This window comes from Carcharodon carcharias, chromosome 9, assembly GCF_017639515.1.
Source record: "Carcharodon carcharias isolate sCarCar2 chromosome 9, sCarCar2.pri, whole genome shotgun sequence".
In the NCBI taxonomy this organism is placed as follows: domain Eukaryota; kingdom Metazoa; phylum Chordata; class Chondrichthyes; order Lamniformes; family Lamnidae; genus Carcharodon; species Carcharodon carcharias.
In genome coordinates, this window is record NC_054475.1 from 99,078,001 (window position 1) to 99,101,745 (window position 23,745).

Consider the following 23,745-nt stretch of genomic DNA (forward strand, 5'->3'; position numbering starts at 1 on the left):
CCAAACTGGGGGTGGGGGGAGCCACCACTGTAGCGGATACAAGGTAGACTTCAAGTCCAGAATATGCTCCATCAGACAGGGAGTGGCCTTTGCCCAATTAAAATACATCAGAAACCAATATTAACCACTCCCAAATGTCAGGAATGCACTGGTCGTCAGTATGACTGCAGCAGTTTGTACTGGATTAGGGTGTGGTTTAACAGCAGTGCCTGGCACAAAGGGAAACACACACGCGGCAGCTGTGACCTTTAGCTTTACATTGCCATCTTGTTTCAAGCAGTTATATCCTGTCAGCAACAATCTCCCCCAACTTCAGCCCTTACAAAGTCACTACTTCTGTTTCTTTTTTTCCTTTGTAAAAAGCTTTTAGGTTATCCAGAAACCACATTGTTAAAATGGGTCAATTTTTGTTCTAGATGCAATAGGGAAAATAACAGGACATATTCCCACTGAAGACCTTTACTATCTTTATAGCATAATGGGACACAGACTAATTCTATTTTGCATGAGGGTAACAAAAATAGAGCACTTTAATGGATGACTGCCTACTGAACCATGTAAACCAGCAAGGTGTCAAAGTGCAACTCCACTCTGTGCTGAGTTGGCAGATACCAGCTGCCACAAAGATGCGGGCACTGCAATTGGCCAGCCCATCCTTGGGGAATGGAGAAAAAAGGATCATCAGCCAGGGCTCCCACTCCTGATCAACATCCAGTGTTCAAGTGCAAGTTTGTTCATTCAGCATCTCCTTCTGGAAAGTACACATGTAGATGGCTAGCGAGGGTAGATCAGGCCCAATTGCCATGTCCTCAGTTAATAAATAACAGTGCTCACCAGTCTTCCTGACACATAAATAAATGAGCGAGGTAAGAGAGAGTGAAAAAGAGAGAGAGAGAGGCAGAGACAGAGACCCTTGGAATTAAAACTTAGTAGGAATGGGAGTTACATGGATCTTCAATGTTACTCAATTTGGGTGCAATGGAGTGATTGCTCAGTTTACATCAGGAGTTCCCTTCCTCATGGTAGTCAAGAACCATTCATCCCCTGAACTGGAAACAATTATTTTCAAATTTCCAACCTCTGATGCAAAAAATGTTTTTATCATCGGCAATTTAATTAGTAAAGATGAAATGCGTTTGCAGGTTGAAAATACAACATATTTTTTTTATTTTTGGTGCACTATTGTTGGTACATTATTGTATGTTAAAAATGCTGAGTGGATTGCAACATTTTATTACAAAATGCATCAAAAACTCAAACTAGGATCGTTTACGGCATAATCTATGTTAAATTTTAATGTTCGGATGCAATATCTGTTATGCCTGTAGTTGGAGCTGGGATAACATTTTTCAATGTTGCAAAAAGCATGCTTCTAGTTAATAGCCAAAACCAAGTTCAGCCTGCATGCAGTTGCTGGCTCCAACCACAAAGAGTCACAGCGGAGCAGCAGCCATATTGGTATGAATAAATAGTTAGGTATTAATATGTAACAGCAAATCAAGCTTTTTTTTAATCCCCAAGAGCTTTCCTGAACTTGTAACTCCACTTTGCTGGCTGATTCTCTTTGCAAGTTCTAGCTTCAGCCTCCTGTAAGGTCCTAGTCATCTTCCCTGAAACCACAGCCTAATCCATCATTGTCCTTTCGCAAAGACAACGAGAAAGTGCTTTAACCTCCCCGCTCATTGTGAGCACACATTTGCTCTCTAGATTCCTCCGTTTTTGACTCTCACTGACAATATCATCACCGTTTGCCATCATGTTAACTGTCGCTGCAATCAGTGTTCGAGAAAAACCATTATTCCTCCCCTCCAGGTTTTCCAGTCTGTATCAGATCCTACACTGATACTCGCCATTCCATTGTGGCTCCTCTCCATCTACTCTCTTTTCCCCATCTTTTCTTCACAGGCTCCTAACCCCTGTTATCCACTACCTTTCCTTTCCTCCTTCCTCTCCTCTTGTAGCATCCCATTCCCTAACCCCAATTCCACCCGGCTTCTCACCCCCGTCTCTCCTCCTCCTTAACTACAGAGGTCAGGGCACGTGTTGGAGAGATGGTGCAAGAAGTCATCAGTATAAATGTGGAATCAGTTTTCTGAAGATGATCTACATTCATCCCTCTGGCGACATCAAGAAGAGGATGGAACCAAGGCCAGATCCTTGGGAATGGGGGGAGGGGGTGAAAAACAGGAAGAGAAGCCATTTTTGAAGATACTCTGGGAAGAAAAATTTCAAAGATAGAGATAAGAGTGTATTGCGAAAATCAATGGCTCCAGCAGCAAGGCGACAAGGGCCAAACACGAGGTAGTTGGCAGTTTGAAAGTGAAGTTGGAATTGAGTTGAGGAAAAGTTATTTTGCAGGAGTGAGCACAAAGGAAGTAGTTTTGGAAGTAGATGATTGGGGAATGGGATGAAGGAGAAATGTGGGCGGTGAGGGATACAAGGAAGTAGTTGGAGATGACCTTCTCAGTGAGAGTGAAATTATGTGACAGGACATGTGAAGTGGCAAGGTGGAAGGTGTGACTGTTAATATGGGTAGCAGAGTTCTATGCACAAGAATCTAGAATTTTTAACTCTAACAGCAATCAATGCAGAGGTGAGAGTATAGAAATGGAGGATAAAGGTCATTAAATTCAGAGTTACTCTTAGTAAAGATCAAAGATGAGCACTGTACAGTAATCTGTATCAGTAAATGTAGAATAAATTGATGATCCACACATTTTGTATTTAAAAATTACCATGCTCTCATACAGAGAGTATGATATAGTGGCATATAGTAGATAAGTTTTGAAGCATGGCACTACAGGAACCTCCAAAATGCTTTGAATTAGCAATAGAGCAAATGCCAGAAATTTGAAGTAACCAAAAATACTAGAAATAAGCAGCACACTTATGTTGGAAAGGCTAATATGAGGTAAAGGTACTTGATCAAGGAGGCTTAAAAAGATAGACTTGCCTTCATGTATCGCTTTTTGCAACTTAAGTGTAATGTTCCAGAAAGCCAGGTGGTGAAAGATAGAACTGGAGCCAATCTTTACACAATTTTATAAGCATTTATTTAGAGAGATACACATGCATCTCCTAATCAACATCCACAGTTTCAGTCCTTTCCTATTCATAGGGACATCAGTTAATCTCCAGTTAATGCTCACCACTTGCTGACAAGTAATATACAAATAACTCTCAGAACATCCTAAATTGCTTTATAGCCAATAAAATGTGGTAATTACTGTAATGTACGAGACATGACAACCAATTTATAAACAGCAAACTCCTACAAAAAAGCAACATGCTAATGACTAGATAGCCTGTTCCTTTTTAGAGACATGCATGGAGGGGTAAATATTGGCCAGGAGAACTCCCCTGCTCTTTTCCCAAATCATACCATAGGATCTAATCTCTGATCTCAGCACAGCTTGGCCTTGCAGAGGTAAAAATTCTAGACTCTCCACAAAATTCTCCTGAGAGGGCAGATGGGGCTTCAGTTTAACGTCTCATCCAAAAGATGGCACCTATGACAGTACGGCGCTCCCTCAGCACGATCCTAGAGTGTCAACCTATTTGTGCTCAAGCCCTTGAAGTGACTCCTGAAACTACAAACTTCTAACTTGGAGGCATGATCAAGTGCTAACAACTGACACATGGCTGACATCTCCAATTAAGGGCCTGGATCTCAAATGTCAATCTTTCTTTTCTGGCCCACTCAAGCCTGTTAGCTTTTTCTAGAATTCTCCAATAAAAAAGGAGAATTTTCTTCCCCTTAGCCAAAATACGTTTTAAAAGTTTTGCTATGTACAAGAAACATGGCTTAGAGATCCTATATTTAAAAAAAGCTTAATGATCCTAGCACAGCTCTGGAGGCTTACAAAAGCAAAATACATTCTTCAGAAACATTATATTTATTTCATTGTTTCACGATAGGCTGTTTCATGGTGTGGAAAGCATATTTTTTCAACTCCACCCATTCCACACCCATACCCAAACTACTGCAAAGCCCAGACATGTAGACTACGAAGAAGAAAAATGCCTGATTGGCAATTGGACAAAGGATAGGCTACTTGAACAGAGCAGAGAGATTGTTATTCATAATATGGTACATGCAAAAACCAGACAGACAAAAAAAAAATTAAATTAGTCTTTGCGCAATTAGTTTCTTTTGCATATGAGGAAGGGAAATACAAAGCTTCCAATTCTAAAATACACTGAACACGTGGGAGATGCTGGTGTAGTAATCCAGATGCCAGGCATGAATTCAAATCCCACCATGGCAGCTGATGAAGTTTAAATTTTAATAATAAAGTCTGGAAATAAAAGCTAGTCTCAATAATGTTGACCATTAAACCATCATCAGCTGTCACTGGGTCAAAATCCTGGAACTCCCTCCCTAACAGCACTGTGAGTGTACCTACACCACATGGACTGTAGCAGTTCAAGAAAGCAGCTCACCACCACCTTCTCAAGGGCAATTAGGGATGGGCAATAAAAGTTGCCCAAAGGAGCAAAGTGTTACCCTGTAAAGCAAGTAAAACAGCAACAAAGAAAATAGATCACACCTTTTCAGAGTCAGGATCCATTTTGCCTGATGATTGTGACTGCTGGCTCAATAACACCTGGTTCAGATCTACCATTTTGAGCCCAGCTTTGACAGCCTGACTTCTCAACGCATCTAAAGCAAGGCAGCAGGCATGCATTATCTTTGCTGAATCTATAAAGACACTCCCCGACACCAGGGAAAGTTCCAGGCAGACGGGCAACATGCAGCATGCCACTTTGAACTGCTGGCACCTGCTTGAACCTCACGTGTGTCAATATCAACGTAGCTCCAGCTGCTGCATTTACTTCACAATAAAAACAGGGCATTTTATCTGTAAGGGAACTGAGTTACATTAGCAGAATATGAAACAAGAGTTTCCAGAAATATAGACTAAGGGTCATTTTATGGTTAGTGAAGCATGCTTCACTACATAATTTACGTGCTTCCTTTAATAAATGTAACCTAAACGGCTTGAGGACATTAATTCCTAATTTTGATGGGTAAATGGATCTTCCTCAGTGGTATAAAACAACAGAGCAGAAAGGCAGTTAGATCTCAGATCATATCCAGATTAGCGGACTTTCTCCACAGCAGTAGTGGGGCATGAGAACGAGCCTCAGTATCTCCAATTTATTAAAGGGAAAATAACTCATGATCACCATCCATTATCCCAATGAAACGATGATGATGACAAGATTACATTCAGCAGTGATTTCCCCTCCTGATCAAACACCTTGTCAAAATTCACCAGCTAGACATGTAAAGCGGTCACTTGGGCAAGATACAACAGGGACAATTGCACCAAGAAAACCCTAATATGGTCACTGCAGCCAGAGGGGGAGAAAAGGGGACAAAAAATTAACTCAAGTATTATAGTTCTAAATGTCCTATATTAAAAAAATAAAGTCTCTATTATTTGAATAATGGGCAAACCCAAACTACGTTCTGTAACAGCATTACTTTGAATTGCAAAACAACCATTAGATTTTGAATCAGGGTGCTGCCACAACCAGATGTGGTTCTGTACTCTCAGTTGAGGCGCTGAGGCAGTAAACATTGATGATGACTTCATCCCATCCTAAAGGGAACTGTGACATGGTTTCAAAAGGACACATGTCATTTTATGGGTGGGTGGGGAGGGGAAGGTGTGGTGGGAGAGCAAGGAGGGGTTGTAATTTATAAAACAGGCTCATCTGCTCCCAGAGTGACATCATTTTTGGAACATCATCCGCATCAAATGCTGCAGCTTCATCAGACCCAACATCAAGTAAAGATTCCAAGAAAACATTATTTTGGGACATTACAAATACTTTTTCTTCACCCCATCTAAACCAAGCAACAATTGAGCACTAGAAAAAGGAACTACAGCACCATGTCAGTACTGTGATCAAGCAGAACACCAATTTGTATTTCTACAGCATCTTTAACATAATGAAACATCCCAAACCCTTCACAGGAATATTAAAAATCAAAATAATGACACCGAACCACATAAAGAGCAATTAGGTCAGATGAACAAAAGCTTAGTCAAAGTGGTAGGTTAAGGGGCATCTTAAAGGAGGAATATGAGGTAGAGAGGTGGAAAGGTTTAGGGAAGGAATTCCAGAGCTTAGGGCAGTGGATGGGTCACTACTGAATTTGCGGTCATAGAAATAACGAATGGGATCGCAAACCGCAACCCCCTCACCCCACCCCTCCCTTACCAAGGCTGCACCCTGCACCAGTAGTGCACTAGGCAGCATCTGGCAATGCCCTTGCCCTGCTAGTGTCTCAGTCTTCACTGAGTCTTGGAGCCTGACCCCTTCATGAACCCAGCAGGAATACCTCTGTTGTTGAGCTGCAACAATCTGAACCCAACCCTTCGCCCTTGCTCTGCAGAGTGACCTGGGCTCCAAAATCAGCAACCTCAAGACCCTCAAGCTGCGCTTCCTCTGCTTCCTGGCCAAGGTCCATGAGCTGAAGAGCCTCAGATGAATTAACAGACTAGTGAGTACATAAAGTAACAACATTTTTACAAAGTACTTTAAAAACAGATTTTCATATTTATATAATGTACTATATGTTGATCCATAATATGCAAATTTAATAAATATATACTGAATCTTACTATGCTGCTTCATTGCTGTTTGTTTCTGTTGGCATCTGGGGTCATGTTAATTTTCAAGTGTTAAAATAGGGTCAAGCTGGAAAATAGTTTGGGAAGTTGGCCTAGCCAACTGAAGTCATGGCCACCAATGGTGGAGCAATTAAAATCTGGGATGCTCACGTGTCAAGAATTAGATGAATGCAGAAATCTGAGAGGGTTGTGGGGCTGGGGGGGATTAGAGAGTTGGAGGAAGGACAATGAGGGATTTGAAAACAAGGTTGAGATTTTACAAACAAGACACTGCATGACTGAGAGCCAATGTAAGTCAGCAAGCGCAGGGATGATAAATGAATGGGATTTGGTGCAAGTTAGGAGACAGGCAGCAGTTTTAGGTGACCTCGAGTTTACAGCGGATTGAAACTGGGAGACCAACCGGGAGTGCATTGGAATAGTCCAGTTTAGAGGTAACAACTGCAGGAATGAGGATTTAAGCAGCAGATGAGTTGAGGCAGAGCGAAGTTGGATGATGTTCTGGAGGAGCAAATAAGCAGTCTTGGGAGTGGAATGAATATGAGGTCAGAAGCTCATCTTGAGGTCAAATGAAACACCAAGATTGCAAACAGTCTGGTTTAGACTCAGATAGCTGCCAGGGAGAGGGATGGAGTTCATCACTAAGGAACCCAGTTTGGAGTGGGGGCCAACAACGATGGCTTCAGTCTTCTCAATAGTTAAATGAGGAAATTTCTATTCATCCAGTACTGGATGTTGGATAAGTAACCTGACAATTTGCAACAGTGGAAGAGTCGAAACCAGTGGTGGTAAGGTAGAGCTGTGCTTTTGGATAATGGAGTAGCACATAGGTAAGAAATGGGAAGGGGCCAAGGATCAACCCTTTGGGGACATCAGACATAATGGTGCAGGAACAGGAAGATTAGACAGATAAGAATGCAACCAAGTGAGAGTAGTTCCATCCAGCTTGACAACAGTAGATAGCGGAGAGGATGGTGTGGCCAGCCGAGTCAAAGGCTGCAGATAGGTCAAGAAGGATGGAGGGGGGAAAGTGTACCGTTGTCATTTATGACTTTAAGAGAAGTTTCTGTACTATGACAGGGGTGAAAATCTAATTGGAGGGATTCAAACATTGACTGTTCAGAATGGTGGGCATGACGAGAGGACTCTGGTGAGGAAAGGGCAGTTGGAGATGGGATGGTAGTTTGCAAGAACAGTGATGACAACAGCAGGTTTGAAGAAGAGAAGAGAGAGACAACACCTAAAAACACCGTAAACAATATGAGCTAACATAGGGGCAAGGAGGGAAATTTGGGTCATCAGCAGTTTAAGATCACAAGATCATAAGAAATAGGAGAAGTAGCCTGTTTAGCTGATTGAGCTGATTCAATAAGATCATGGCTGAGCTGATTGTGGCCTTAACTCCACTGTTCTGCCTATCCGCTATAACCATTGCCTCCCTTGTGGTTCAGAAATCTGGCTAACTCAAACCTTGAATATATTCAATGACCCAGCCTCCACTGCTCCCTGTGGATGAGAATTCCAAGGATTAACATTCCTCAGAGAAGAAATTCTTCCTCACCTCGGTCTTAAATGTGAGACCCTTTATTTTGAAATCGTACCGCCTAGTTATGGATTCCCCCACGAAGGGAAACACTCTCTCAGCATCTACATTGTCAAACGCCCACAGAATCTATTATGTTTCAACAAGATCATTTCTCATTCTTCTAAACGCCAATGAGTATAGGCCCAACCTGCTCAACCTTTTCTCACAAGACAACCTCTTCATCCCAGGAATCCTAGCGAACCTTCTCTAATATGCTTCCCATGTAAATATATCCAAATAGGGAGACCAAAACTGTATACTGTAACCAAGGTGCAATCTCACCAATGCCCTGTACAGTTGTAGAAAGACTTCCTTACTTGTATACTCCATCCCACTTGCAATAAAGGCCAACATTCCATTTGCCTTCCTAATTACTGTACCTGCATGCTAACCATATGTGATTCATATACAAGGACACCCATATCCTTCTGTACTGCAGAATTCTACAGTCTCTCTCCATTTAAATAATATTCTAATTTACTACTCTTCCTGCTAAAGTGGACAACCTCACATTTTCCCACCTGCCAATTTTTTGCCCATCTATAACCCTTTGCAGACTCTTTGTATCCTCCTCACAACTTACTTTCCTATCCATTGTCGTATAAGCAGCAACGTTGGCTGCAACACAGTCTATCCCTTCATCCAAGTCATTAATATAGATTATAAGTAGCTGGGGCCTAAGCACTGATCCCTGCAGCACTTGACTAGTTACAGTTTGCCAATCTGAAAATAGCCCATTTATCCTGTCTGCTTCCTGTTAATTAACCAATCCTCTAACCATGCTAATATATCACCTCCAACACCATGAGCTCTTACTTGTGCAGTAACTGTCTATGTGGCACCTTACCAAATGCCTTTTGGAAATCCAAACACACTGCATCTAGTGGAAATCCTTTAGCCACCTGCCTCCTTCCATCCTTAAAAGAACATTCTCAAAATTTGTTGCCACAATTTCCCTTTCATAAAACCATATTGGCTCTGCCTGACTGTATTATGATTTCCTAACTGTCGTGATACTACCTCCATTAAAATGGATTCTAGCATTTTCCAATGACAGATGTTAGACTAACTGGTCTACAGTTTCCTGCTTTCTGCCTCCCTCCTTTATTGAGTAGAGGTGTTCCAATCTGCTGTGACCATCTCAGGATCTAGGGAAGTTTGGAATATTACAACCAATGCATCCACTACCTCCGCAGCCACTTCTTTTAGGACCCTGGGATGCAGGTCATCAGGTCCAAGGGACTTGTGAGCCTTTAGTCCCATTTGTTTTAACAGTGCTTTTTCTCTAACAATTGGGATTGTTTTAAGCCCTCCCTTCCTTTTGGATTCTGCTTTTCTACTATGCTTGAGGTGTTTTTTTGTGTCTTCTGCTGTGAAGACAGATACAAAATACTTGTTCAAGGTCTTCTGCCATTTCCTCATTTCCCATTATTAAATTTCCCTCTAAAGGACAAACATACTTTAACTACTCTTTTCCTTTTTATATACTCGTAGAATTTTTATTGTCTGTTTTTGTATTTCTTGCTAGCTTTCTCTCAGACTCTAATTTTTCCCCTTTTTTAAGTCATCCTTTGGTTTCTAAAATTTCCCAATTTTCTGGCCTACCAGTAATCCCTGCAACATTGTACATCTTTTCTTTCAGTGGGAATAGGTCTGAGGGTGAAGGAACAAATTTAAAACAAAAGAAATAGGGAAAGAAATTGAAAAAAAACACCAACACTATCAGTTCTGTTTTACAAATTGAGTTTTTAGTACATTACAACCGACAAAACATGATTGAAGATTCACTTATGAATACAAACAAATTCGCTGGGCCCTATGCCATTTTCCCTAGGGGGCTGAAAGGGACTAATGAGGAAATTTGTGGGTGTCCTGCTACAGATAGAGTCATAGGAAATCTCCACACACTGGAAGCAAGCCAGCATAATACCTTTTATTAAAAAGGGGAACAAATCTGAACGAGGTAGCTACAGGCCCAAAAGCCAAACATGAATAGGTAATTTTATAAAATGTAACCCAGAGTGAACAGTAGGTGAGGGGACTGATATATTTTAACTATATATTTCTAGCTTAATAAGAAACAGCCAACATGGATTTAGAAGAGGAAGGTTCTGCTTGACTTCTTTTATGAAGTTGCAGATGTTAATGGAACTCCCTATGATGTAATTTATGTGGACTTTCAGAAGGTCTTTGATTAGTTCCCACATGAAAGACTTATAATAAAACTAAAAAAGTATGGAAATCCAGAGTAGAATATGGGCCTGAATAAAGATTAAACAAGAAAGAGTGTATGCACAAGAGATACAGAGTCAGATTGGAGGTGCAAGTTGCCAAGTGGAGTGCTGCGAGGATCAGTGCTTGCCCTACCTCACCAGGCTCGCCAGCATTTGTTGTATGTAGATGAGAAACAGAGGTAGAAACCAACTGTAAGTTTGTTACATCTGCAAGTAGCACTAAAACTAGATTGAGCAGTGGGGACAGGAGATGTCATTAACAATTTGAATTAAATTTTGCTAAGTTTTGTAATTGGGAAGACAAATAGCAAATTAAATTTTATACAGAGAAATGCAAGGTATTGTATATCAGGTGAAAATTGAGCAGCCTAGCTAGCAATGAAGGGGAGAGAATTAACAAATAAAGAGCTCCTTAGAAGGAACAGGGGACTGGTCACTGTCCATTTTGAGACTATGTGGAAAGCACTTAAAAAAGTAAACTGAATGTTGGGATACAAGAAAGTTATGCGCCCTGGCCACATAAGGAAATAGTGTACAGAGGTTATGCTGAAGTTTTACAAAGTGTTAGGTCAGACTACATTGGAGAGTAAAGTGTACATTTTTGAACACCTACTTCAAATTCATTGGAGTGGATTTTTTTTTAAAGTTGTAAATTCCCCATGCTTGTGAAGATGGGGTGACCAATCCAGAATTTTATAGACAGATCATAATTTTTTTTCCCTCCACCTTGGCAGAAAAACAAGAATAAAAGGAATACTTGTATGCAAGTAGATATGACATATAATGATATTAAAGGTATGGGATATTGGGATAAAACTTCATAAATGCTTGGAATGATCTACCAATCAAGGTAATGGAATTAAAAATAGGTATTCAAAATGCACTTGGGTGCTAGGAAGGGAAAGTTGGAATAGAGATCTTGATGGCCGCCCTTATCCTCATCTTTATTTTTAATACTTAGCACACCAATGATTCAGTAACTTCACAGCTCATTATTACACTAAGTTATACCAAAATCTAATCCCTGGTCTGTGCTGATTTAATTGTTCTCAGCTAGAGTAGTATCAGGAACACTCACAACTGGTCTGTGCTCCCTTAGGCCAGGAGGAGAGGCTAAAGCTGCCAGGGTTTCTGGGTTCAATTGCTTTCCAGTGATCCCTATGTGCGAGCACAGCAAAACATCTGGCTTTGAAATCCCCCATGATTGAATGGGCTGTCAACACTCGTCTTTGCTGCTTGTATGAAGGACAGCTTTGGCTCAAAGGTAGATTTCTTGCCTCAGTCAAAAGATTGTGCATTCAAGCTCCAGTTCAGAGACATTAGGCCATTACCTAGGTAGCCACCTGTTGGATCCTGGTCACCAGTTTGTTGGAACTTATGGATCTGGGCTGCACGCTTGTTTTGGGATGGCCAAGTTGGTACAATAGACAGAGTTGACCAGCAGACAGTCCTTAGGTGGAACACATTCTGTTTATTTACAAAGGTACTCAGCAGCTACACTTGTGTGCTTTCAACTCAAACCCTGTCTCCATACTTTTCCTTACCACCTCAGGCTACTGACTACCGCGGTAGCCCTCACCACTTCTCCATTGGTTACTTAAGATCATGTGATCTTCCTTTATAACATCCTTCTTAAAGGTAAACTACATATTACATAAAACCATAATTACCACAGCACCTCTGTGCAGCATTAAGGGAGTGCTACATGTCATCCTTTGGATGAGACATTAAACCAAGACTCCAACAGCCCCCTCACATCCCAAGGCACTACTCAAAGAACAGCTGGAAAGTTGTGTGCAGGAGAATATTTCTCTCTCTAGCAACATCTCTAAAACATCATTTACCTCATTATAAAAGCAAAATACTGTGGATGCTGGAAATCTGAAATAAAAACAGAAAATACTGGAAAAACTCAGCAGGTCTGACAGCATTTATGAAGAGATGCTGTCATCTCCACAGATGGCTGTCAGGCTTCCTGAGATTTTCCAGAATTTTCTGTTTTTATTTCATTTCTCTCATTGCTGTTTTTATGACCACTCTGTTGTGCGAAAATTGGTTGCCACGTTTCCTACAACAATGACACACTTCAAACGTACTTCATTGACTGTAAAGGGCTTGGGGACACCCTGGAGCCATTACAGGTGCGATGTCAATGCAGGCTTTCTTTCTCCAAGCTGGCACACATTGAACCATGACCCAGTATCTTCAGAAATGGAAAAGATATCACGAACTCTTCATAGCTAGTAATTTTTCAATGCAAAGCGCAGAGGGCGAAACCAGTGAACCTCTGTACCCACACCCAAGTCCTTTGAACAATCCCAGCAAATTCGTATAGTACTTGCATCTAATTTAATACAATAATTCCTTCCAAAAGTTGTAATGTACCCAACAACATAACTTGCTATTTGCAGTTATAACATTGCAGTGTTAACAAATGAATAGGATGTAATTCTGAACAATTGCAAGAGGAAATGAAAGCCAGGGTTTTCCCATCGGTGAGTTGGGGGGGGCCCGCTTACCGACACGCAAAATGACGCAGGATGACGTCGGGCAGAACTCCCAACATCACCGCGCTCCATTTAAATTTTCAGGTAGGCGGGGGCTCAGCAAAATCAGCTGTGCACCCGCCGACCTGTCAATAGGCAATTGAGGCCACTGACAGAGTCATTTAAGTAATTAATGGACCTACCCGTCCAACCTTAAGGTTGGCAGACAGGCCAGGAGCCCTGGTGGGTATTAGAAAAAGCATGAAACCTCATCCATGGGCGAGATGAGGTTTCAAGTAGGTTTTAAAACATTTAATTAAAGTGTTTTTAAAAGTTATGGACATGTCCCAACTCATGTGACAGTGTCACATGAGGGGACATGTCAAGGAATTTTTTTTCTATTTTTAATATTTTTTTAATGTATAGCCGATCTCCAAGGCAGCAGGAGATGAGTAAGCTCTTTCGTGCGCACGCGCAAAAGAGCGCACTCTCGGGTTTAGGGATTCCTCCCCCACCGGCACAAGGAGCGCACAGCGCTTCCATACGGACGTCACGCTGGGCAGGCTTTAATTGGCCCGCCCACCCAAAATGGCGGCGCACCCCCCAATTGGGGGTGCCGATCAGAGTCGCACCTCCATGCACCCACTCTTCAACATCCTCCCCAAAGGGGAGAAAATTCTGCTCTAAATGAGTGAACTTTAAACTTCATGGTTGAAAGGTCTCAACTACCTCACAATTTGATTATAATTTTAAAAACAGTACCATTAGGAGACAAACGTTTTATAATCAAATTTTAGGAAAATTTCCAATCGTATGTGACAGCTGGAAGCCCATTTGGAGGCACTGAACAATTGCACAATGGTTACTAGACATTTAACAAATGGCTATATTTTTCAATTTCTGTAACAAAATGGGTTTTACTTCTACATGTGTTGCACTTGTCTTATCTCTTAAGTTCTGACTCGCAACATGGATTCAGTTCTTCCGACACCTTGCACAAGTGACTATTTTTCAGTCATAAGTCCAAGTGTGGTATCCTTATGGCTTAGATCATGGAACAAATGTGGGCTAATAAGATTTGGAAGCTAAAAGACAATTGATTTTCAGCATGTTCTACTTTTTACAAGACTCCTATTTATGTTAGTCCTTCCTTTTAGCACTTACTGAATACTGCTGCACTGTTCCCCATTTACCAAATATACAACTGCACTATTCCCCAAACAGTGTATCATTACAGAACATGGTGCAGCATTAGCCATTTTCCAGGGTGGATTACATTTTGGATCAAAAGTTCAATTTCAAAACATTCAGTCCAATTAGCTCTTGAAAAATAGTCTCCCCATTACTAGATGGTTACAGAACACCATTTTTTCAATTAATTCTAGCACAAATTTCATGACTGCTTTATTAACATTTCAAGGTACTCCACAGGTTCCTCAAACAAAGGCGATTCCTACAAGTTCTGCGACACAAAATTTGAAACTTAGACGTGTGAAATTTTCCACTCCCGCACTTGAGGTGCCACATCAAAAGCTAATCCTGGCTAAGATCCAATACCACTTTGTATGGCAGGCGGTTCAGGTTGAAAAAAATTACAGACCAGAATAAAGGAACCAATTTCAGTTCAGTTTCCTGGGACAGTTAAAACCTGAAAAATCTTGTACTGTCCAATTCAAACCTAAGTCAGCAGTCTGTAATGGAGTCGATAATGTGTACAAAAACAAATTTGTTCCAAAATTTTGTCAGCTCAGTGGTTTGAGTAACATGAATCGCTTCTATCAACAGGTCAGATTCTAAGGGCAGAATTTTGCCATTGGTGAGCAGGGGGCAGGCCCGCTTGCCGATGCGTAAAATGACACGGGACGACGCTGGGTGGATCCCCTGACGTCACTCCGCCCCATTTAAATTTTCAAGAAGGCAGGGGCGCAGCAAAATCAGCTGCAGGCTCGCTGACCTGTCAATGGCCAATTGAGGCCATTGACAGGATCATTTAAACAATTAAAGGACCTGCCTGTCCAACCTTAAGGTTAGCGGGCAGGCCAGGAGTCCCAGCGGCAAATAGAAAAAACATAAAACCTCATCCACCAGCGGGATGAGGTTTCATGCAGGGTTTTAAAAAGTTTAATCAAGTTATAGTGTAAATTGTAACCATGTCCCATCTCATGTGACATTGTCACATGAGGGGGACATGTTAGGGATTTTTTTTTCTCTATTTTTAAGCATTTTCAAAGTGGAAGCAATTTTCTTGAGGCAGCACTTAGTCTCAGGGAGATGTGCGCTCTTTCGTACGCAGGCGCGAAAGAGCACACTCTCGCTTTTGGGGAATCCGCCCCCAACTGCACAGGGAGCGCATAGCACTTCCCACCGGACGTCACGTTGGACGGGCCTTAATTGGCCCGCCCATGTAAAATGGCGGCAGGGCCCGCTTCTCCAGCGGGGATCAGCTCCCGCCCGGCAGGCAGAAAATTCTGCCCTAAATATTACCAATTAAAAAAGTCAATTTCTGCCAACCACTGTTCTTCAAGAAACACATTTGTCTCATTTCCATTGATGATTGTTTGCAAAAGCTTTTAAAATTTGCAAGAGGTTTTAAATAAGATTTGATTTATTTTTAAGAGTTCTTTATAAAAATCTCAATGTCAATATAAGTTCTCAACACACTACAATGAAGAATATATGTAGCTGCTGCTAGAGTAGCTAAAGGAAGAAATAAACTTGTACAACCCAAATTGTCAAGTATATTTGTATTGCATTATGGACAATAAAAGGTATTCAAAATTATTAACTTTAATTGTAAAGGAGCTAATATCTTCTCCACCACAAAGACTAACTCCTCCCACCTCCCTAGCATATTCCATTTCTGATCCTACCTCAAACTATTTGCTGGTGAAACCCTAACCCATGCATTACCAACATACCAGCATTCCAATGCTTTCCTGACTAGCATCTCATCCACTGTATGTAATGCCTGCTCTTCCAAAACTCTGCTCCCCATATCCTATCCAACACTAAGCCCCATCACCCATGTCCTTGCTAACACTGGCTCCTGGCTTGTTAACATTGTATATTTAAAATTCTCATCCCCTCAATTAAATTCCTCTAAAACACCCTTCTCCCCTATGTCAAAAGTTCTGTCTCTCTGACTGGCATCTTGTGAAAATGCCACTCCCCAACCCTCTACCCTCACCTCTCCCGTTGGCTTCAGCCACCTAGAACCCATGATCTGAAATTCCTTCCCTAAACCCTCTGCCTCTCCACCTCCTTCTACTTTGTTAGGACCTTCCTTAAAAACCATCTCTTCAACCAAGCTTTTTATTAACCCTTCCTAATATCTGCTTCTTTGAACCACAACTATTTTTTGCTTACACTTATGAAGTACCTTAGGATTTTTTAATGTTATGATGATATGACATATGCATGTGTAATATTAATCCGTAATTTCATTAGCTGGTCAAATATATATTGAACTTCTTTAAAACCGACTTTTTAAAGCAAAGACATTTTCTTAAGATGGCTGCCACAAGTCACCTGACACATCTGGTATTACAAGTTGGTCAGTTTCTATAAGTTTCCAATGTGAATTACAATTTGGACATGCCAAGGCAAATCTGTTACGGAATTTTACACCTGCTGATGTCAAGAATTACTTCAAAGATGAATTGAAACTTGTAACTGGCTCTCTCAATTTTCATTTCTGTAAAACTACCTTTCAGACAGAGACAGGAAGTCTATCGGGGCAATGTCTATACAGAAGGTGTTGTTCCTAGCTTATCACAGGGAAGAATGACCCATTCAGAAGTGATGGCTGGGACATTAAAGAAACTAATCACCTAGGCCATAACACAATAGCCAAGGTCTGTCCAGACATGAGCTAATCAATTATCTGCCGTGGAAAACCCAACTCATTAATGGGGAGAGAGGTCATGTGATCAGAATAACCATTTTGAAATGTCTTTAGTTACAACAACCTGGTTGCTTTCGGGCAGTCTAGGAGAAGTCTGCAAATGAACAAGTAACATCATCTCTCTCCCCTGTTCTCAAGTTCAGAGCCCCATCTCTGTTACATTGTGAACTGATCACAGAGAAAGAGAATTTCAACTGGAAGGAAGCTCAAGTGCAACAGCATCGACTTTTGGAAAATTCGGATTACAATTCAAAGAGACTGTCACCAGAAATTGCAGTTTACATCAGCCTCAGCCCCACTGAAATTTCAAGACCACCGTGAAGAAAAATCTGCCTCAGCCACAAACAACAACAAAGGATTCATAAACAGTGAGTTCTTCAATTTTTTGCCTTTTATCACTGAATCTTATTTTGACCAACAAGTAACCTCTTCTACTATATAAATTCAAGAAAGCCTGTTGGACTGAGCTCTTCACAATCAGCATGTAAATAGCTCAGTGCAGATGTTGAATTAATACCATCCTTCTTATAAATTGCAAAAAACCATGTTATGATCAACCAAGGCATGGGAAAGAAAGGGTGAGTCCTGACAAGCCCTCACCAATCTTAACAGTTGTTGATTTATAAAAAAAAGTCAATAGGTGCAAGTATTGCACAGAGGTCACTGATTAAAATGGGGATTGATTTTTAATGGTCTGTAAACACATCATATATAGCTAAATTTCTGTAAAGCTGCCATTATGTTAGTTTTGTGCTATAGTAGCATTACCAATTCCCTTCAGGTAGTCAGTTCCAGCGGATCCAGCAAATTGACACAGGGAGTTGCCACCTGCCACATATATCTCATCCATCGTGCCAGAACAGAATAGAAAACAACATAAAAGCAGATCAGTTGAGTATTATATATGGTAGCATCTCAACTAAATGCTGCATCTCAGCCAGATTCAATATTTGAGACCAATTACACACGTGGCCCTTCTACACCACTAAGCAGCTTCTATGTGATTCCAGTTAATCCCAAGTTTTTTGCCACCAGATGAACTTAGCTACCGTGTGTCTCCGCTCTCTACACAAATTACTCCAAAGCTAAAAATGAAACTTTAATGCTACTGCAAAATTAGTACCAAGTCACAGCTGTGATTTTGCCACTCTGGCAGAGACGGTCACAATTGAGGAAGCAACAGATCCTCTACTACCCTGTATAAGTGGATTGAGGGGTCAACCCCTCAATGGACTGAGTTGCAGCGAGGTCGAATGTAGCAGGCTCAATAGCATGATTCGAAATAGGGGGTGAAACCCCAACCCAGTAGGGTTTTGATGCCTCCAACAGAAAGTGGGTTAGATTGTTTATATTACAAGGTTACTGCTAATGGCATGCTTACCATCATAGCCAACCCTGTAATATAAAGGAAGCAACAATAGTTTTAACTGTTAGCTGAACGGATACAAAATTCCACACTTTCAAAAAAAGACTGTGCCTTTGAGTTTTTGCAAAACAAGCAGTTCGAACATGCAAAAGCATGAACACATATGGAAAACTTTCAGCAGAATTAAAGGATATTAAATTTTAGGGTAACTTTGGCCTTTGCCCAGTCTTCATTACTTTATACCTCCTGTGAAATGCAGACATACTTAATTGCTCAGGATTTGCAAAATCCTCTCAGTGGGAGGCAAAGGAAGTGAAGCTGTGGGCAGACTGTAAGCATCTATAGGAACGTTGCAGGGTACGGTCAGTACTAGTTTCCCTGCTTTCAGAAATATGCAGTGAGCTAGCAGGAGCTAAGCAGTAAGTTGTTCCAAGGCACCCAAAAGAAACATGTTAAAACATTTTGTAAGTTTAAGAAAAGAGATGGTTATACCACAAAAACACACGCCATTTAGAAGTGTGAACTGAAAACATTCAATTGAAAGCTATAAACTGTAACCAGGTTGCTTCAAATTAGCTGAGCTTAGCAGAGACCCTAAAGTTGGTATAAATTTCTTGGATTATTGAGAGGTGAAATAAGGGGAGAAATATAACCAGATTTGCTGTCACCTAATTACATTCTAGGTATCTTGCTCCACTTACTGGTCTGTGGTTAATGGTTGAGGTCAGGATCAAGTTCATCTGTAATGTCTTTTAGTAATACTTAAATAGCCTCCACACACTCAGTCAAGATTTACATGTAATTATTTGCTATTTGGGCAAGTTATTAAAGGAGATCTAGTGCTCCTATGCTTGTACAAACCCATCGTCAAGAGAAGAAAAAGAAAATTAAAAATTGCAAGCACAGAGACACATTCATTGGTGCGTTCTTCAATCTTACTGTAAGATCCATCAGGGTTAGAATCCTTCAATTAACGTACACTGTTATGAGCTCAATTTTTAAGTTCAACTTTTTAAATTTGCAAAGTGAGGAGATAAAAGTTCTATTTCATCACAGGTTAAATAGGCAAAGTTTGTACACATACTATCAAATATCACTACTTTGTAATGTACTGTAAAAGATGAAAGGAAGTGTATGGGGAGAAGATAAAGCAGGCACTAGAACTGGATCTGTCCCACTTGCATCTCTAGTGAAGTCAGTATACTGGCTAAATCGCCTGAAGAAATCCATGCCATCCCAATGGATAAATTTACAAAATACTGCTTTATCCAATTATACAATAATGGATTTTATGATGCTAATATATTTTTCTGTCACTTGCATAAAACTGTGAAAATACTGACAAATACTGACATATTTGTTCAACCAGGAACAATGTTCCAATGCACCTTTGCCCTAATTATGCTCAACATTTCAACCTAGTAAACATACCTTGGAAAATGTTCAGCTCATCTGTCTTGTAAAACTTTGACAAATAGTCAAGGAGGGGTTAAATGTCGAGAACATACAATCATATCGATAATGTTATTGGAGATGATTTTAAAATAGAGTTTAGTGGTGTGTGCGCGCGCGTGTGTGTGTGTGCGCGCGTGCGCTTAATTGAATTAAAGCCAGCTGGTCTAGAGGTTTTGATATATAGAAGAGAAGTAGGTTTGAAACATAGGAAAATAGAAGTTGAGGTATAAAGGGAGCAATTTGCATTTTAATTAGACCATTCAAAAGAGGTGAAATATTACACCTAACCAGGTGAAGCTCAGAAACAATGTTTATTTTTTAACCACTAAAGTTTACGGGTAAAGTGGGTATTATGAAAGGGTTTTATTGTTAGAAGATTTAAAGTTAAAAAAACCTAGTGACAATGATAATTTGCATTCAAAGAGGAAAATATGTATAAAGGAAGAGAAGGCTGTTGGAAAGAGGAGGCATTCTAAGATCTAAAGCCTCCAGCCTGTAAGCCCCAAGTCTGTCTGCAAGGGCCCAGAGCTGAAAGAAACTAGTTATACAGGGGGTGAATCCAACGTTGGAAACACTGAAAAATGGCACAACATCGTAGACAACAGGTTCCAAGATTTTCAGATGATGAACTGGATGCATTGGTGGAAGAGGAGAGGTGTCCTGTTTCCACTGGAATGAAGGAGGCTCTCCAGACACATGGAGTCAAAAAGCAGTGGGAGCAGCTAATCATAGGAGGTCAATGTCAGAAGTCAAGCTCTGAAAGACCTGGATGCGATGCCACACAAATTTCAATGGCCTCACTTAAGTGGTCAAGGTCAATGAATGAATCTTCAAATGCTGTACTACCAATTATACCAGCTCACTCAGGCACTGCTCAAATCATTACACCCCCATAACTCATCTAGCGACAAGCGCTATCAATCAGGGCTTGTATGAACATTCCTACTAAAAGCAAACAATGAAAAATTTCCCAGTTTGATTCCTGATCAATTAATCTCAACTGGAATGGCAGTAAGTGCAATTCAACTGGCCTCACCATCAACACCCCACCCCCAAACTTTGCCCAAGCTGAAGAAGTGGCAGGATGGGGAAGGAAGAAAAAGGAACCAGTGCTCCTGCACCCAATTATACTGAATAAGAGCATAATTAGGCTCAATTGTGATGCCCTTCCAATATTCACTCTTTAGACTCAAAAATGAAGAATAGATGCTTCGTTGAGATATTGAATAGTATTCGACACAGTTGGAATTATTGTTTTATTATCGTGTTATCACATCATGGCCTACAGTTGTATTATCCAAGACATGCCTGCTTTAAACATATGGAAAGGACTCTGTGACATTTGGTTAATAGTCAAACCATGAGGTGTGTACCAATGTAAAGACACAATCCAGTAAAGGAAAGAAAAACTCCAACTCATTCTGTGCCTTAAATCATCTCAGCCAGGACAGCAATTAGTCCATCACAATTAGCTTCAGTGCCCCAAGCAGCAGGAGCTCACGAAAGTTAGAAAATGCCTTGTTCATACACCAGGTCTGGACTGAGGTACGTCATTGTTGAAGTGCTTACTGCCTAGGCTCTTAAGAATGAGGTTAGGTGTCTCATGATGCCCATGGAACCAGACCCTGGGAGCGGGAGTAAGGAAGAGGGAAAATGAAATGTATACAGATGACCAGTCAGTCACCATAGTCAGAAAATCATAACAAATCCTTCTACTTATAGCAAAGTGAGGCTGGATGTTACAATGCAACCGCAGCATTAAGCTTCATTACAATAACAGAGAACTAAATGGAAGGGCAGTATAAACTTGGGCTGGGGTAGGATTGGGAAATACTAGGGTAGTTGGGAATGTTGTTCCTCTAGAACTAAATGAAATTTCAAATTTACTCTTTTTTTTCTCTGCATCGATACTACTTGCTAATGAAAAAAAACTTTGATTAGTATTTTAGGAAAATATTCATGCATTATACTGAAGTATTGTAATACTATTTAAGCATTACGCAGAAATTTTATTACCTCGCTCTTATGCTCCAGATTTTCTCCATGTGAACGATACAACTCAAGAATAGATGTTGAATTTGTGGAAAACTGTGAATAAAGAGGAAATAATTAATATGCTAATCCTAATCTCAAATCCTCCAGTGTTTTTAGTCCCATCTTTCGCACTGCTGCTTTGATGGGTTTTTTTAATATCACCTTCCCTCTCACACCAATATTAGATTTCCCACCTGTTATCAAGCCGGAAATTTCACTCCCTTGCTTATACTCTTACATCCCTTGAATTGAAGCATTTTAGATGACACTGTTAAGAATTATAATTTGGAGGAAACAAATGTTTGTCAAATTAGAATTGTAAGCAAAAAGATTGGAACCTATATATGGAAAAGGGGAGGAGAAATTTTGGCTGGTATTCTCCTCTCACGGAAGTTATGAGGAAACTACAAATTCTCTCATTGTTCAAACTTATTTGTTTCATTTGACCGAGTGCGTGTTCAATTCCCAGCTATAGCATTTGGTGAAAGGGTTGGGGAATGTCTGCTAAAACCAGTTGCAACTTTAATGGCAGTCCAAACCACCAGTGCCTGCTTTCTCAACCTAAGTGGCATTACAGTTTGAAGAGTATTCCTATCCCTTTTCTCAATCACTTTTAGATCACTCAGAATATGCCTCATTCAGATTAATAAATATCCCACTAAACCAAAATGGATTATGGCTGATTACAAATATTCATAAACAAGTTTGCATAGAGTTGCACAAGTATACATAGCTGGTGGACGCATCATTAATGCTGTAAAGCCTTAACTGTTAAGGGAATGGCTACATGATAATGCTTTGGGTTTAAAATGAACAAAGAAACTTTCCACAGACAAGGACCTAAGTTTATATAACTTTATAAGTCCCAAATCAAGTAAATTGACTGGCATGTGAAAAGTAAAATAGCCAACCCCAAGGCAGTAAGTGGGGAAAATGAACCAATTTGCCACAGAAGTGTGCTAGACTGATGTTTCTTAGTGCAGATAAAAGAAATCAAAGCTTCATGGCATGAAAACACATGCACTTATGGCCCTTATACATTACACCACCATCAGTGACACTGGCTTCACTGGCAATACTGTGCTGCCTATAGAACTGCTGTTTTCCTCAGGCTACTAAACAGGTAGCAGCATCACTAATTGCAAATATTTACTTCTTGCCAATTTTACCTTCCCTTCTTGCCTGAGGGAGTGGCTTTTTTCTAGGATACAGATACACACATAGGGCTGAAATTTCCCCCCCGTTGGGCCAGCCCAGCATGACGTCCGCACAGAAGCGCTATGCGCTTCCTATGCAGGCGGGGGGGGTTTCCCAAAATTGAGAATGTGCTCTTTTGCGCATGCTCACGAAAGAGCGCACTCATCTCCCTGAGGCTAAGTGCAGCTTCAGGGAGATCAGCCATAATTGTAAAAAACCTAATAATAGAAAAATAAAATTTCCCTAACGTGTTCCCTCATGTGACAATGTTGGGACATGTTCATAATTTTCACAAAAACTTTATTAATTTTTTTTTAAAAACCTACATGAAACCTGATCCCACCTGTGGATGAGGTTTCATGCTTTTTCTAATTCACGCCAGGGCTCCTGGCCTGCCCACCAACCTTAAGGTTGGACGGGCAGGTCCTTTAATTACTTAATTGCCTCTGTCAATGGCCTCAATTGGCCATTGACAGGTCGGCGGACGCGCAGCTGATTTTGCTGCACCCCCCCCGCCACCCTCCTGAAAATTTAAATGGGGCGCAGTGACATCAGGAGCTCTCCCGACGTCACCGTGCATCATTTTATGCGTCGGCAAGTAGGCCCTGCCCCCACTCGCCGACGCATAAAATGCTGCCCACACATACATCACCAACTCACTCATTCAGCTAGCCATTATTCACACATGAGCATTAAGAGTGAGCATCAAGAGAACATTTAACCTTGAAACCAGACCTTCACAACTGAATTAGGTCCTATTCTCACCCGGTAGTCACATGCAAAGACTTCAGCCAGGAATCATTGCAAGAGCAGGAAACTGAGCCAGCTTTCTTAAAC

The 23,745-nt window shown here is 40.8% G+C and overlaps 1 protein-coding gene across 9 annotated transcripts in view; it reads right to left on the reverse strand.

The window, feature by feature from the left end:
• Positions 1–23,745, reverse strand: part of LOC121281982 (Krueppel-like factor 8) — a 192,994-nt gene that overhangs the window by 147,471 nt on the left and 21,778 nt on the right. For 7 of the 9 annotated variants that reach the window (XM_041195282.1, XM_041195286.1, XM_041195285.1 and 4 more), the window contains one exon: positions 21,694–21,765. The exons of 1 other annotated variant lie outside the window; for it this stretch is intronic. In XM_041195282.1, the coding sequence (XP_041051216.1) occupies positions 21,694–21,765 (72 nt within the window). Of the gene's footprint in view, positions 1–21,246; positions 21,267–21,693; positions 21,766–23,745 lie in introns of those variants that run through there. One more of the 9 variants, XM_041195289.1, reaches the window with a different exon arrangement.